Source organism: Penicillium soppii, assembly GCF_028829465.1.
Source record: "Penicillium soppii strain IBT 18220 chromosome Unknown utg000006l, whole genome shotgun sequence".
Lineage (NCBI taxonomy): Eukaryota > Fungi > Ascomycota > Eurotiomycetes > Eurotiales > Aspergillaceae > Penicillium > Penicillium soppii.
In genome coordinates this window covers 263,488-278,328 of record NW_026643236.1, presented here as the reverse complement: position 1 = coordinate 278,328, position 14,841 = coordinate 263,488, and the positions used below count along the sequence as shown (strand labels likewise).

Sequence of the window (14,841 nt, the reverse complement as noted above, 5' to 3'; positions counted from 1 at the left end):
ACGGTTCGGATCCAAAAGGCAACGAGCAACCTATGTGTCCTTCCCGCAAAAGTGAGAGAAAGATTTCCAAAAAGCAGATTCTACAGAATAAACAAACATCGCCAACTTGAAAGGGATTTACGGAATGAAAATGAAAAACAAAGGGAAAAGAACGCGGACGCAGTGCAAACGCAAATACTCAAAGCTAGCTAGTGCAACCCTCAATCCTGGCACCGTTCCCGGTTCCTACTGGCCTCGGTATCTGTTGGCCAAGGCAATAGTGATGCAAACTTGATAGCCAAGTGACACGAAAGCAAAAGAAATTTCAATACAAAATGCAGCAAAAAAACTATAAGAATGATTCACTCCGAAGTGTAGATCCCCACCGAGGGTACGGAGTCGTAACTAAGAATGATGATGATAAGAATAAAAAAAAGCAAACGTCCATCATGTCGGCAGCTCGAGCTACATGATCGCGGTGGAGACAAAGATTTTTTCAAATGTCAGCCGATAGATGTCTCCATACATCTAGCAGGAAAACCCGGGATTCCATAATATCAAGGAGAAAAAAATCAAAGGAGAGACCGAAACCGTTACCGTGTTGTTGATCCGCCCCAGAGTGTTCCTCGAATGAGGAGCTTCATGTGTGACAGATCTTTTTGTGTGGCGTCCATCATTCGCTTACTTCCTGCCAGCACCAGATCCGCGGGAACCCTGGATCCGACTGAAGATTGAGCTGCGGACATGGGAATTAGCACGGTGTGCATCAGAGTTGGATCGGTGGCTGATGAGAGCCATGGGGCGAGCCCCACCGAAAGGATCGGGATCCGAAGACGAGCGAACGCTCTGCGCGGTGGCATGCGGAGCGTAGTAAGTTGGCGGCGGCATGTTCATAGCCGAGCCAGAGGAAAGCTCATCTCGACGACGTTGGTATCCCCGCTGATTGCGAGCATTACCTCCGCTTGCGGCATTGCGGGCGTGAGGAGGACGGTAGGGCTGGATACGCTCGGTTGCTGGGAGGCGAGTAGGAGTTTCCGGCACAACTGTGTCAGTACTGTCAGTATGCTCAAACCTGACAGAGGGTCCCATGGGGAAGGTCCAGTTGCGAGCAAAGTCAGGGTAGGAAGTTGCACGGGTATCCTCTCGAGTGGGAGTCACTGGAAGGACCCTGTTACCCCTAGCCGGGTGGAACACGTTTACCACAGTACGCTCACTGGAGGCATCATCGTCATCCGGGCTTGGGGGTGTAGATGGAGCAGTTCCAATGGTGGAGGTGCTTGTCTGCCTTCCACGCATACGCTGAAATCCAGTGATCAAAAATTCACGGAAGAGGCGGGCCTCATAGATGTTGGCATCCGTGAATATCATGCGCTTGGCGACCTCTTCATTCCACTCAAAGAAGTTCATTCCATAAACCCGCAAGATATCAGGGTGTCCGTGCTGATTCATCAGTCCGTCCGCGTTGGGGATAGAAGCACAGCCATGAGACATGATAAAAGCATAGTACTGGAGAAATCAGAAGACGTGTTAGTATCCATTCAAGAGCCCAGACTCTCAACACTTTCATACCTGAACATCGAGTGAGGTGTGGCCAGGAACATAGTTCAGGGTGTCAAATGGGAAGTAGAGGCAATAACCCTGATCCAAGCTATCGATAATAGGCTGTTCCTTAGACAAATGAGCAAAGCTCCATTTCATGCGAGGATTGAATCCAGGGCAGCCGATTCCAGTTTGGACCAACTCCTGCAAAAGTCGCAGGTCCAGGCCGACAGTGTTCTTGTTCTTGATGCGACCGACAAGAGTCTGAATCATGGCCTTCATAGTGAGGAAAAGCTTGTTGCGGTGATAAACAGTGTACAAATTTGGTGCGTGCCACGGGAACTATGAAGCAAGAGAAAACGTGTAAGCAAGATACAAATATACAAACATGAATGGATAGAATATGAACCACTTACCTTCAAGATAGTGGTGATAAAAGATTCATAGCAGCGCTGGGGAACCTTGCTGGCAAATGCACTCTGTGAAGTATTAGTTATCATGCATGTCAAGATGGCTGTGAGAGAAGTGAAACTTACACGATGAGGCTGCTCAGCATGACGGAGTAGACAAAACAGCTCCTCATCAGTAAGGAAACCGTCGAAACCAGTCGACCATGAATCTTTGTTTTCGAGTCGAACGGGCTTTCCCTCAACCCACGCGATGCACTTGGCCAGAGGAAAGATTGCTTTCATCATTTTCGCCGGGCTACTCAACTCCACATCGACGTGACGGTTGCCGATGCGTGGAGAACTGCCCAAGTCATAACTTCGATTGTTGATACGATCCACGGTATCCTTGGCATCCTTTTCAGTTTCAAGTTCGACAAAGCAATCCATGGTCTTGCCAGTGGATCGCTCCATGATGATATGAATAGGAGATCCCTGGCTAGGAGGCAGGGTGCGAGCGGATCGTCCGAGAAATGCGGCAATCTCCGGGCGAGTGACAGTGTACGGGATCTGAGTAACAATCCTGTTAGTCAAAGTTTGTCAAACAAAGCAACAATTGAAGCAAGAGTTGAACGGAAGTGACATGGTACTCACGTTTGAGATCATCATAACACCACTGCGGGCAGGAACATGGAGGCCAACGACACTGGCAATAGGCAGTGCACTAGTCTGAAGCAGATCATCGATTTTGGTGTCTTTCAACCGGGCAGCGATGGTATCTTCCGCCAGGGAGGAGGTCCCATTCAGAGGCCAGGCCATGTCACCGTGGATGGCAACAGACTTCAGAAATACTTCAACGATCTTTTCGTAGACCTCCTGAGCACAGGAGTCAAGCTCTTGATACCTAGCCTGCAAGTATCCAAGAGGAGTTGGAGGAATGGTTGCAGATGTTGAGCCCGATGATGAGCTCGAAGAGTCAGAATGTGAGAACGAGGTAGGAGAGTGAGGACTTGGACGAAGTGTTGCAGATGAGGAATCAGACGACGAGCTCGAAGAGTCTGAAGTAGGTGAGGTTGCAGGGTTTGTTGGAGAAGATAAAGCAGGTATGGAATTTGGAAAGGAGTAATCAAAAGAAGAGAGAGAACTCAAAGAACGAGATCGGTATGGAGCAAGCAATGGGACAAAACACCCCAGGTTAGGATCATCTTTCAGGTTAATCCCATCCCTCAGGTTAAGACCATCTCCAGGCTCATATCCCCAAAAATCAAGATAACACTCACTGTATCCACGATCGAATGTGCCTGCAGCAGGACCGAAAACTAAACCCATGCTATGAAATACTTCACGGCAGGCAAAGTAATGGGCTAAGTTGTCATGCAAGACACCAGAGACCATTTTGGATCAAGCGGTTATGATATTGAGCAGCGGTGGTGGGAATTGCGGAGGTGCGTCGCCCGAAGAATATGTAGGAGAGATGGATTGTGAGAAGACCAAAACTTGTCTAAAAGTGCGTCGCCCTTAGAAGGTACCCCAAGTTTTGAAGTTTGACTGACTTATTAGGGCTACTTTTCAAGATTCTACATCCCTAATATATGGGAGCGTCAATGTTGACCTCACTCCACAACTTATAATAGAACGGTAATTTAGATATTTTTAAATCAAAGCGAATTGCAACAAGGGCTCTATATTCGAATGCCTTCAACTAAAATTGCGTGGCGAGAATGACAAATATTCAACGAGTATTATAGCTAATGATTTGATTTGGTTGCAATTTTCAAAAGCGCTAGTTATAGTTGCGAGACCTTACATAGTGAGCATCTAGCCCTAGATGTTTCTTGTCTTTATAAAAACAGATTCTATGAAGATAGTATATTTATCAAAATGTATCTGGGAAAGTGCATTACAACATAAAATTATTCAAAAAATCGTTTTCGCCGTAAGGTTGTGAAGTATGGACTTGGTGGAGCGAAGTTTTGATGAGTGTGTACCGTTTCAACGACACGCACCTCTTTGCGGCGAGGGTCACGTATAAATTGTTTTTTCCCCTGGGAGTAAAAATGACCACGCACTGATCGTTGTTATGGCCACGCACTCGTCTACCTATCTTACTGCACATATCTTTTACTCCATTCTCTATACTAACTTGTGTGTGTTCTGTTTGTTATAATCCCTTATATTGTAAATGAATTTGAGTTGATTTTGATGACTCCATTGCAGATATGTAGGCCTATATAGAAGCCCATTCTACTTATCTGATGTCTGTAGTGCGTGGAAATGAAATGGTGATCTCTTAGACGTGAAGACCCGGCTGTCGGAGAAATGACCGATCTTTCTACTTCGCATTCTGACAATTCAAAGGATGGGGGTGAAGTATGGTGCTTTCGTTTATTAGGCTGGAATATGACTGGGGTTTTGAATGCACCACGCTACACTAGCCATAGCACAAATCTACTCTGTACAATTCATGTATAGAATTGGGCAGAAGTCATTCCAAGGTTGGAAACGAACATCGGTATAGAGTTCTCTCTTAATCAATGCAAGCCTGTGCTATCTGTACAAGAGTAGAAGGTGGGAAACACAGGTCATTCATTATTCGGAGTCAACAAGAAAACGCTGGGCAATTTAATCGAACTGGACTAGCATTAGCAAGTGGGTCAATGAGATACACCACAATAGAAACATACCGGTGTCAAGAAAGACTCGGCGACGAATCGAGCACGGGCATTCAACTACCAAAGAGTTAGTGACTTGGGACGAAGATAGTATAACCTGTCACATACGAAGAGCTTCATCTCCGAGATCTCCTTGTCCACCTCTTCCATAAATTCAATTACGAAGTCAATCAGCTTGTGAGTAAGCATCTTTTCGGTGTGGAAGTTCGTGATGAGGAAGGAGATATCGAAGCCCTCCACCGGCTTCCTGCGCAGAATGAAGAATGACTCCGCTCGCTGAGTGAGGAATCGAGTGAATTTGTGAACAAGGATGTGCTCGATCTCATCTGCCTGCTTGATGCGGATGGAAACTCGAACGGAATTTCGCGAAGGCTCAATGAAACTATGCATTGTTAGTAACATGCGACCAAAGACATACGACGGTATACTTACACCTTCTCATTTTCATTTCTGCTTATGTGCAACCTGGACGGATTATCGATATTAGCCCTATGCGAGTCTGGGGGGTAGACGTTAGACTGACGGGTTCAAGAGCAACTCAGGGCTGTCTCGGGCTTCCACTTGCGGGGTATTGCTACATAGAAGCATTTGATAAGCGTCTTTGTATTTTGAATCGGTATCAGCGGTTGCTTACTGTCGTTCCGATGCCTGGGAAGCGAAGTTGGAGATCGTAAGAGCGGCGGTCAAAGAGGACCGGACGCTGGCGGACTGTTAGCATGTCTACTGTAGATTAGAATAAATAACAGAGAACTTGCCACTGGAGGTACGGCCGAAGCGATTGCGACTGAATTGAACGTGTTAGTTGTAGACTTGTTGTTTAATGGGGCGGGACGGACCATGATCGCGGGGTATTGTGTCTCGAGGACGCGGTTGGCGAGGAAGATGATAGGGCCAGTAAGTGAATTCCGAAACTTGAAATGAGCCTTGAGCTACAGGCAGTGGATGGTCGCAATGATTCCTGGACAACAGTGTGGCCTAGGCTGAAGGGAGGTGACGTGCGGGTGGGTGGTAGCCGGGCGGTGAATGCTTCTCCCCACGCTTCCTCGTTGGTGTTTATCATTCGCCTCAGCAACCACAAGCTCTTCAAAGCTCTTTATCCCACTCACATCATTCCTTGTCAAAACCTATCCAGCATGGCAGCTGTACCTAGTATGTGTCGATTGGTCGGCAGTGTATTTCAATGAATACTAACAAAAGCACAGTCATTGTTAAGCATGCTGGCAAGCGCCACGAAGTCGAGCTTGACCCTACATCGAACGGCGAGACCCTCAAATATCAACTCTTCTCCTTGACTGGTGTCGAACCCGACCGCCAAAAGGTTCTCGTCAAAGGTGGCCAGCTCAAAGATGACACACCTCTTTCGTCCCTCAATGCCAAGCCCGGGCAGGTGTTTATGATGATGGGCACACCATCGGGAGGCCAAGGTTCTGCTGACCTTGGTCGACCCAAGGAAACCGTCAGATTCCTGGAAGACATGACCGAGGCGGAGGTGGCTAGGCAGGAAGGTGCTACTCCCGCTGGCTTGCAGAACCTGGGCAACACATGCTATCTTAACTCCACCTTACAAACATTGCGCAGTGTTCCGGAGCTTCAGCAGGAGCTCCTCAACTACCGCCCAAGCGGAGGAGCTGGTCAATCTGGACTGTCAGACCTGAGCAGCTTTGGCCTGGGTGGTCTCGGCGGCTCTCGCGATTTGGCCGCCTCGCTACGAGACCTGTTCAAGCAAATGTCTGAAACCCAGGTGGGAATTCCTCCGCTGATGTTCCTCAACGCTCTTCGATCTGTCTTTCCTCAATTCGCTCAGCGTGATCGAAACGGACAAGGCTATGCCCAACAAGATGCTGAGGAGGCTTTCTCTCAAATTATGAACCAGCTGCGGGCCAAGTTGACCATCACTGAAGGAGAGGGGGATTCTGCCACAAAGACTTCGTTTGTGGACAAATATCTCGCCGGTCAATTCGAATCCGTTACTGAGTGTGAGGACCCAGCTGCGAAGGAGCTCGGCGAGGAACCCAGTCAAAGCTCAGATGTTTTCTATAAGCTGGACTGTCATATTGGGAAGGAAACCAACCATTTGCAAGATGGAATTTTAGCTGGCTTGGAGGAAGAAATTGAGAAAAACTCTCCTTTGTTGGAGCGGAATTCTGTTTACAAAAAGCGGTCTCGCATCGCACGACTGCCCAAGTACCTCACCGTTCATTTCGTTCGATTCTACTGGAAGCGCGAGACTCAAAAGAAGGCTAAGATCATGCGCAAAGTGACATTCCCTGCTGAACTGGATGTGGTGGAGTTCTGTACCGAGGATCTCCGCAAGCAGCTTGTTCCTATTCGCGACAAGGTTCGCGAGATTCGCAAAGAGGAGTTGGACGTCGAGCGAGCCCAGAAGCGCCAACGGGTTGCGGAGGAGCGTGCGGAGCGTCAAATGAAAGAGACGAATTTGGGCGACAACGTGGAGCCCATGCAGAAGAAGCAGGCCACCGAGGAGAACAAAGCCAAGGCCAACGACAAGGACGGCGACACCCAGATGGAGGAAACTTTCAAGACCGATGCCGAGTACGAGGCTGAGAGAGCGGAATCCATCCGCGTTGCTAAGAAAGAACTCCAAGAGCTTCTCATTCAAAGGGGCACTGGAGACAATGGAACCAACCAGTCCGGTCTTTATGAGCTTCGTGCTGTGATCACCCACCAGGGTGCTAGCGCTGACAGCGGCCACTACACCGCGTATGTCAAGAAACAGGAGCGGGATGAGGCTCAGCCCGGTAGCAAGCGCCGAGAGGAGGGTGGCAAGTGGTGGTGGTTCAACGATGACACGGTGACTGAGGTGGAAGCACAGAAGATCGAGACCCTTTCCGGTGGTGGTAAGTGAAACCCACAATATCAGCTTGGATCGACTGCTAACAATATCTCAAGGTGAATCCCACTCTGCACTGATTTGTCTCTATCGCGCGATTGATCTGCCTACATCTGAGTAGTTGGGTCTTGTATGATTATTTCATATAAGCATAAGCCTTCAAATGTTGCCTCTAGATGAATAGAAACGATGAACATGAATGATGGCGGTCTTCGTGCCTTTACTATTACCAATACTTTTTTCTCAAAGCCTTACAATAATTTGCACCTTATAGTTTAATTTGTCTTCGTCTCAATCTATACAGTCGAGTAGCCAATGTCCTGGAGCCCTGGGGCCAGAAACAGATGACTAATCGCACGTGACTTGGGCCTCGGTCCAGATTCAATGCGATCAATTTGAGCTTCTCAATCAAAAAATGGCGATGTGACTATGATTCATTCTCGCAGAATCCTCCAGTCGGCCCTGCGCCACATCCCAACACAAACGCGAGCTTGGCGCCAACCGGCTCGAAATGTCAGCACTGCAGCACCGGCACTGCCAAATGCCTCGAGGCAACCATCGCGATGGACGCGGCGTCTGATCTATGCGGGCATATTTGGCGCACTTGGCCTAGGCGCAGGGAATTATATGGACCGCCTGATGTTCGAACCACCGTTTTTACCCGGCTCGCCAGATGACAAAGCGATGCTTGCAGATATCCAACTGATGTCCGACGGACTCCCTATTGTGCAAGCGTTGCGCAATAACCCCGACTACGTGGAAAAGGACGTCTACGAGCACTTTTCAGATGAGCACAAATCTCATCGGCTGACTTCTGGTCCGTTGGCTGGCAGCGGACGTCTTGCCTTTCAGGTTAGTTTTCCGTTCTGTTGGCGTCTGACGCATGTAAGAAGTACATGCTCAAGTGCCGAACCTCTTCCAATGCCGAACCTCGGGATCCCGTCATCTAACTGCGTTTTACTTTACAGAAAGTTTTCTGGAACGAAAAGGAGAAAGCCAATGTTAGCGTGGTCTATTTTGGACACGGCCTTGAGGGCTGGCCACATATGGTCCACGGCGGTGCAGTGGCCACGGTCATCGATGAGAATTTAGGCCGAATAGCTATTCGGCATTTCCCAGAGCGAACAGGGGTCACTGCCAATCTCAACGTTAGCTATCGGAATAAGACATTGTCCAATGGCTTCTACGCCCTGCATACGTCTCTAGACCAGGAACAAAGCACGGACCGCAAGGCATATGCTACTTGCGAGATGCGTGATATGAGTGGTCAACTTTGTGTTGAGGCATCGGGTCTTTTCGTTGTCCCTAAGAAACTCAAGCTTGCTAAAGTTGGGGAACATTTTTGAAACTTGGGGCACTCTTTTTTACATTGGCATCTATGAATCTCCAGAGCTGGAACATCGGGTGACTTGGGATTCAGCCTTGTTCCCACCATAGACTCAACACCCGTCTCCCGACCCGCTTGGACACCAGAACAAATTGCGAATCATCGCAAAAACACAAAGGAGACTTCTAGATAAAGTATTCCTGTACACCTACACATTTCCTTGACACTTTCCAACAGTTACTATCATTTATCATTACATTATTCTATATACTGTACATAATTGGACACACACATACACGCAATCTTCAAGAACCATAGAAACACAGACGATCATAGTTTCGGGGCTGATTCCCATTGAGGCATGACCTCCGAAGGTGAAAGGATCGAGGCCCGAGTGCATGAATCATTTCTGCTCCACGTTTTTCTTCCCCCGCATTTTCCAACCCGCAATGGGGCGAATTTGGCCCCCAGAAATGTCCAAATGCCCAGAAATACTGGGGGATTTGCCAAGCTGCCTCGGTATTTTCTAGATTCCAAGCATTTTTGTCCCGGCTATCGCTTACCAGACCCTAAATCATGGCGCATTAGCTTGTACCACATACAAGCTCTTTGATCTCCTCTTTTTGATTCGTTACATCACCAAGCGGACGTTTCCGACAATAATGGTCTAGGGAGAGGGAGATTTGGTGTCAAGTTAAGATAAATTATCTGTCTATTCTCGGTCTCTGGGATTTGGATTTGATTTCCCCAATACTATCCGCTGTATGATCAGTCGACATTCCATTCCAATTCCCCTCGCATCTAAATTTATTTATTTAAGTTCGGTGGGGCCAACGTCAATTCCCCGGATTTCCCTCTGATTCACTTTTCCATTTCCTGTCTTCAGCAATTCCTGGTCATTGACTTCAGGGCATGATGGCGGACATAGTTGATCAATCCAGACAGGCGGGTGACGAGAAGGCGGCGATTCAACACCATGAGCATAGTGACTCTGAGCAGCATAGTCACCAGGAAAAGATTGGATCCGGATCTGGATCAGAAGAGGCTATGCATGAGTCCGAAATGGATATTCCGGTAGAGCAATGATATGAGACCTATTGATGCGATGACACTGACTCGCTCAAAGATGACCTTCCGTCGCTTCATGGGCTTTGTGGCCATGGCTTTCTTGTGGACTGGAAGTCAAATCCCAGTTTATCTGTTTGGTAAACCAACCCCCCAAATTAATATTGGTTTAAATCTGATTACTTTGGTTCAGGCGGTATTCCACCCTATATTTATAGAGACATTGGTGGAGCAGATCGATGGGTCTGGTTTGTGAGTGGATACCGCGTGAAGTATAGTAATCCTTTCATCAACTAATGAACCCCAGGTTCTTGCAAACCTGCTCGGTCTCGCAGGTGTATGTCCATTCGTTGGATCTATATCCGATCTAATTGGACGCCGCCTAGTTGCTATCATCGGCGCCTCTCTTATTGTCATCGGAATGATTATCTGCAGCACAGTGCACACAATGAACAACTTCATCGGTTCGTCTTGCTAAATGACATGAGCATGAAACAGATACATTCGCTAACATCGCCCAAACAGCTGGTATGGCGATTGCTGGTGCTGGTGCCGGAATTAACGAGCTGACAGCTCTGGCTGCAACCTCTGAAATGGCTCCCACCAGAAAGAGAGGAGTTTATGTTTCAGCCTTGATTTTCACCATCGTGCCATTCTGCCCATCTGTATTGTGGGCTCAGCTTATCGCATACTACAGCAATTGGCGCTACGTTGGAGCGTTCTGTGGTGCATGGAGTGCCTTCGGCCTGCTGATCACTATCTTGTTCTACTTCCCTCCGCCACGAGTCAATTCTGCTGGTTTGAGCAAGAAGGAGATCATCGGACGAATTGACTTTGTGGGTGGCTTTCTCAGCATCACCGGTCTGATTATTTTCTTGGCTGGCTTGCAGTGGGGTGGATATATGGTATGTTTGGCTATATCCTCTAGTGGTACTTCAACCCTTCTAACATTGTGTCCAGTATCCCTGGGGCTCTGCTCATGTCCTGGCACCCCTGATCATTGGGTTCCTTCTTCTGGTGGCCTTTGGTTTCTGGGAGATATATGGAGCCAAGTATCCCATCTTTCCGTCTCGCCTGAAGCAAGAACCTCGGACACTGGGCCTTACACTTGTGATTACCTTTATCTCCGGTGCCAACTTCTTCTCCGTCCTGATGTTCTGGCCCACACAAGCATTCAACGTCTACGGTCATGATCCGGTAGCAGTGGGTGTTCGAGGTCTCCCCATTGGATTCGGGATCATGGCAGGTGCATGTATCGTCCTTGCGCTGCTCACTGTTCTCCGGGGCCACAATAAGGAACTCTTGATCATCAGTAGTGTCCTGATGACAGCGGGTAAGTCTTCTTGGTGAGTTTTAAGGGTACCATGAGGCTAATTCATGCTTTCCAAAATAGGATGCGGTGCTATGTCTATCGGCCGCACTGACAATATGTATCAACTTTGGGGCATTCTCGTCCTTGCCGGCTTAGGAATTGGAGGCATCGTTGTGCCGGCCTCAATTATCACCACAATCATTTGCCCAGATGTAAGTTAGCTGGACGCAAAGAATATGCAATTTGACTGACAATCTGATTACTTAGGATCTTATTGCTACCATCTCTGCGCTCACTCTATCTATTCGCGTAGTAGGCGGAAGCGTCGGCTACACCATCTACTACAATGTCTTCATTTCCAAGTTTGTTCCCGCCGCAACATACTATATCGGTGGTGTGATGATGAAAGAGCTCAATGTCACCGATGTCAAGCTCATCGGCGAAGCAATTGAACTGACTGGTGCCTCACTGTTGGACGAGCTACGTCTAATTCCCGGGATCGCTGGAAATGAGACTGCCTATCAGATGGTCGTCGGAGCGGGGCAACTCGCATATGCTGAAGGATACAAATGGGTATACTATGTCAGCATTGCATTTGGTGGTGTCTCTATCGTAGCCGCCTGCTTTATGGGCAGCATCAAGAAGTATATGAATGACCATGTTGCCGTTGTGATGTGAAGCCACCTGGCAATTGGGATTTTTGGACTATCTAGTTTTTGAAATATGTGTGTATAATGAGAATCATGTTTGGAAAAAAATTTGACAATTGAACATGAAATTGTTGTGTAGTAAAGAAGTAAATGTAAATTGAATGCCAAACAAAAATCATGTCGTGGGGCCGCCGATCATGACGCGCCAAGCCCGGCAACTTTTTTACGCCGCAACGAACTTCGATATAACTTCAAATCAGCAGCCATGGCTTCCAAACCTCCCAAGCGGAAGCCTTCAGGCCCCCATGGCACTTCCGGAGGATCTCGCAAGCGCGCGAAAACGTTTGATGCGCGTACCCTTGCTGTGCAGTCGGCAGACGCCGCACTCTCCGCCACGGGAGAGCTCGATGTCGCCGCCTACTCCGCAGCCCGGGCGTTCGAGATACAGGCTCTCGAAGAGGGTATGCAGCGGTCGAAAGGCGCACTCACAACGCGGGCATTTCAGAAGGTGCCTCGTTCGCTGAGGCGGCGCACGGCGAGTCATAATGTGAAGCGTGTTCCGCGGAGGTTGAGAGCCCGAGCAAAGCGAGAAGTATTCGGCAACCGGTATATCCTCTAGAGAGAATCTTTGGCTAATTATTTCTACCTTGTACTATACAGATGGTCGAGGATAACACGCCGACTGTTACCGCGCGCAGACGCAAACCATCCCAGAGAATGCGCATTCGTCTTGATACCGCCCGGCGATTGCAAGCTCTCAATTCTAAGACAAAGGCCCGACGGGCGGCTGCAAAGACCAAGCTCGATCAGGAAGAAAAGACAACTTTGGCAGAACAGGGAAGCCATGCATTCAATATTGCACCCAGAGTTCCAAAGATCAAGAAGAACAAGCTGTCGAGGCCCACGCCTGCGGAGCCCAAATACAGAAAGCGCCAAAAGTGCAAGACGTGGTTGCCTACACATTTATATCACGCAAAGCGAGCCCATATGGCCACGACTAAAGACCCTCTCTGGCGTTTTGCTATACCGTTGTCTCCCACCGAAAAGAGCTATCGGCCCACCCACCGTGCCCGAGGCGCTAGGGGGGCTGTGGCGTGGGATATGAGTTATATGTCCACTATTCAGCTGGAGGGCACGGAAGTTGCTATCCAGGCTGTTCTCATGGCAGTTGGTGTTGAGGGGGAGAATGCTTGGGGTGCGAAAGGGAAGAAATGGAGGGCTGGCACTCGCTCTCTGCAGGCATGGACATTCGAAAAAGATCATCGCTCGCGCCTGACTGCGCCGGTGACACTGGTCTGGTGTGCCAAGCATGAGGATGTCGAGATGATTGATGCAGATCACCCTCAAACCAAGACATCAAAGGATTACCGAAAGCTCTGGATTAGAGTCCATCCTTCAGCGTTCCTTCAGCTGTGGACAGATGTTCTCGACGTCTCCAAGAAGCAAAATCCTCCTGTAATGGTTGAGGATCTGCGATTCGAAATTGGTAGCATTGAAGTTACGGGACCAGGCTCTGCCGAGGCTTTACTGGCAACATTGAAACCAATCCTGGGGCCTGACGGCAATGCTCCGTCGGCCCAAAGTCCAGAGGCGACATGGCAAGCCCTTCTAGGAGTTTCAAATCCTTCGTCATTACCAAATAATGCCCTGCTCTCGTTTGCAGTCTCTGATCCTCGCCTACATTTTCCATCACGGACACTTCACGTTCCCGACAATGAATCGCATATGAATGATCTTGCTATCCTACTTTCTGCATGGAGTCCGGATAAAACACAAGGTCCATCCACGCTTTTCGATCGATCTACCCGATTGACTGCAGCTCGTCAGCTCCCTAGTCAGAAAGCCATCAACCGGCGCCGCACTCTTGCTGGGCCTGGTAAATATCCACTTGCCCAGCCATCTGATCCTCAAATCCCTGTCATGATCCTGGCAAACAAGCCAGAAGCCCGGGCCAAGCGCAGCAATGCTCCGGGCTCTTGGACGGTTCTATTGCCATGGAAATGTGTTGTCCCAGTCTGGTATTCGCTTATGTTCTACCCGCTATCCAGTGGGGGAAATCCCCTCCTCGGTGGACTAAAGCAGCAGCAACAGCTTGCTTTCGAAGCCGGTGAAGCTTGGTTTCCCGGAGACTTCCCAGGGACCCGAGCTGGCTGGGAATGGGGCCAACGCGAGACCAAGAAGTCTCAACGTGAATGGGAGCGTCGTCCTAAGGGACGGCGTCCAGAATTTGATAACATGGTACTGGGAGAGGGCCGTCCAAAGGGCGAGATTGGCCACGGTTGGGCCTGTGATTGGGAACGACTGCTTCAAGGCCCGGGCCAGGGAGAAACTGCAGCCCAAACAGCTGATGGCAGCCACAAGGTCGAGTCTGGCAAAAAGCCAGCCGATGCCAAGGAGCCTGTGTCAATCGATACCTCTAGTCCCACCATTCCACCTCTCAACATTCACAACGTCCGATATCCTCGACTTGATAGCTCGCAAACCCTAAATAAATTCGACAAAGCGTCTGTTGATGCTTCTACCTTTGGGACTGTTTATATTTCCCTCGCTTCGCGTGGAACACCCACACCCCGTGCGCGAATCTACCGGCTTCCCACTGACCCAGCCCTGCGCCAAAAATGGCTTGATATTGCCTCAGGAAACACCAGTAAACATGCTGAGTCAAAGGTCTCCAAGAAGGGTAACCCGGTACCTGCCTCCGAAGAAGCTCGACGTTTGCTTGCCGAGTCTCTCATATCATCTCCCACCGAGGAGTCTGACTTGGAGCACTTGGAAGTGCCCGCCGAAGAGGATCTGATTGGTTTTGTTACTACGGGCAACTATAATCTTTCTGAAGGAAAAGGCACAGGCATTGGATCAATTCAGATTACAAAGGTATTGGAACCCAATGTCAAGCTTAACGAGAGACGAACGTGTATTATTCGGGCCGCTGGAGAGAAGAGCGGGCGGTTGGGGATGTGGGAGTTTGTATGATAACCAAATTTATGATGAGAAATACATTATATTTTCTATATACCCGAATACTGCTAGTTTGTTGAAAACTTGAACAACAACGCCGTT

General features: G+C 48.9%; 6 protein-coding genes across 6 annotated transcripts; 4 read left to right on the top strand and 2 right to left on the bottom strand.

Moving 5' to 3' along the window:
- Positions 1-660: 660 nt before the first annotated feature.
- Positions 661-3,299, bottom strand: N7529_007467 (uncharacterized protein; the record flags this gene model as incomplete). Its single annotated transcript, XM_057242994.1, has 5 exons — positions 661-1,485; positions 1,549-1,860; positions 1,935-1,997; positions 2,055-2,474; positions 2,559-3,299. The coding sequence occupies 5 exons, from the start codon at positions 3,297-3,299 to the stop codon at positions 661-663; spliced, it is 2,361 nt and encodes a 786-aa protein (XP_057094532.1).
- Positions 3,300-4,633: 1,334 nt separating this feature from the next.
- N7529_007466 (ARP2/3 complex 20 kDa subunit (P20-ARC)) lies at positions 4,634-4,966 on the bottom strand (the record flags this gene model as incomplete). Its single annotated transcript, XM_057242993.1, has 1 exon — positions 4,634-4,966. One exon carries the CDS (start codon positions 4,964-4,966, stop codon positions 4,634-4,636), a length of 333 nt encoding a protein of 110 aa, XP_057094531.1.
- Positions 4,967-5,493: 527 nt separating this feature from the next.
- Positions 5,494-7,442, top strand: N7529_007465 (ubiquitin-specific protease UBP6; the record flags this gene model as incomplete). Its single annotated transcript, XM_057242992.1, has 2 exons — positions 5,494-5,725; positions 5,779-7,442. The coding sequence occupies 2 exons, from the start codon at positions 5,494-5,496 to the stop codon at positions 7,440-7,442; spliced, it is 1,896 nt and encodes a 631-aa protein (XP_057094530.1).
- A 414-nt stretch (positions 7,443-7,856) lies between these two features.
- On the top strand, positions 7,857-8,773 carry N7529_007464 (PaaI family thioesterase; the record flags this gene model as incomplete). The annotated part of the gene is made up of 2 exons (XM_057242991.1): positions 7,857-8,279; positions 8,420-8,773. The coding sequence occupies 2 exons, from the start codon at positions 7,857-7,859 to the stop codon at positions 8,771-8,773; spliced, it is 777 nt and encodes a 258-aa protein (XP_057094529.1).
- Positions 8,774-9,666: 893 nt separating this feature from the next.
- On the top strand, positions 9,667-11,809 carry N7529_007463 (putative MFS drug efflux pump; the record flags this gene model as incomplete). The annotated part of the gene is made up of 8 exons (XM_057242990.1): positions 9,667-9,828; positions 9,881-9,959; positions 10,013-10,071; positions 10,127-10,283; positions 10,345-10,724; positions 10,780-11,152; positions 11,213-11,343; positions 11,399-11,809. The coding sequence occupies 8 exons, from the start codon at positions 9,667-9,669 to the stop codon at positions 11,807-11,809; spliced, it is 1,752 nt and encodes a 583-aa protein (XP_057094528.1).
- Positions 11,810-12,046: 237 nt separating this feature from the next.
- Positions 12,047-14,754, top strand: N7529_007462 (ribonuclease P/MRP protein subunit POP1; the record flags this gene model as incomplete). Its single annotated transcript, XM_057242989.1, has 2 exons — positions 12,047-12,373; positions 12,442-14,754. The coding sequence occupies 2 exons, from the start codon at positions 12,047-12,049 to the stop codon at positions 14,752-14,754; spliced, it is 2,640 nt and encodes an 879-aa protein (XP_057094527.1).
- Between the last annotated feature and the right edge of the window lie 87 nt (positions 14,755-14,841).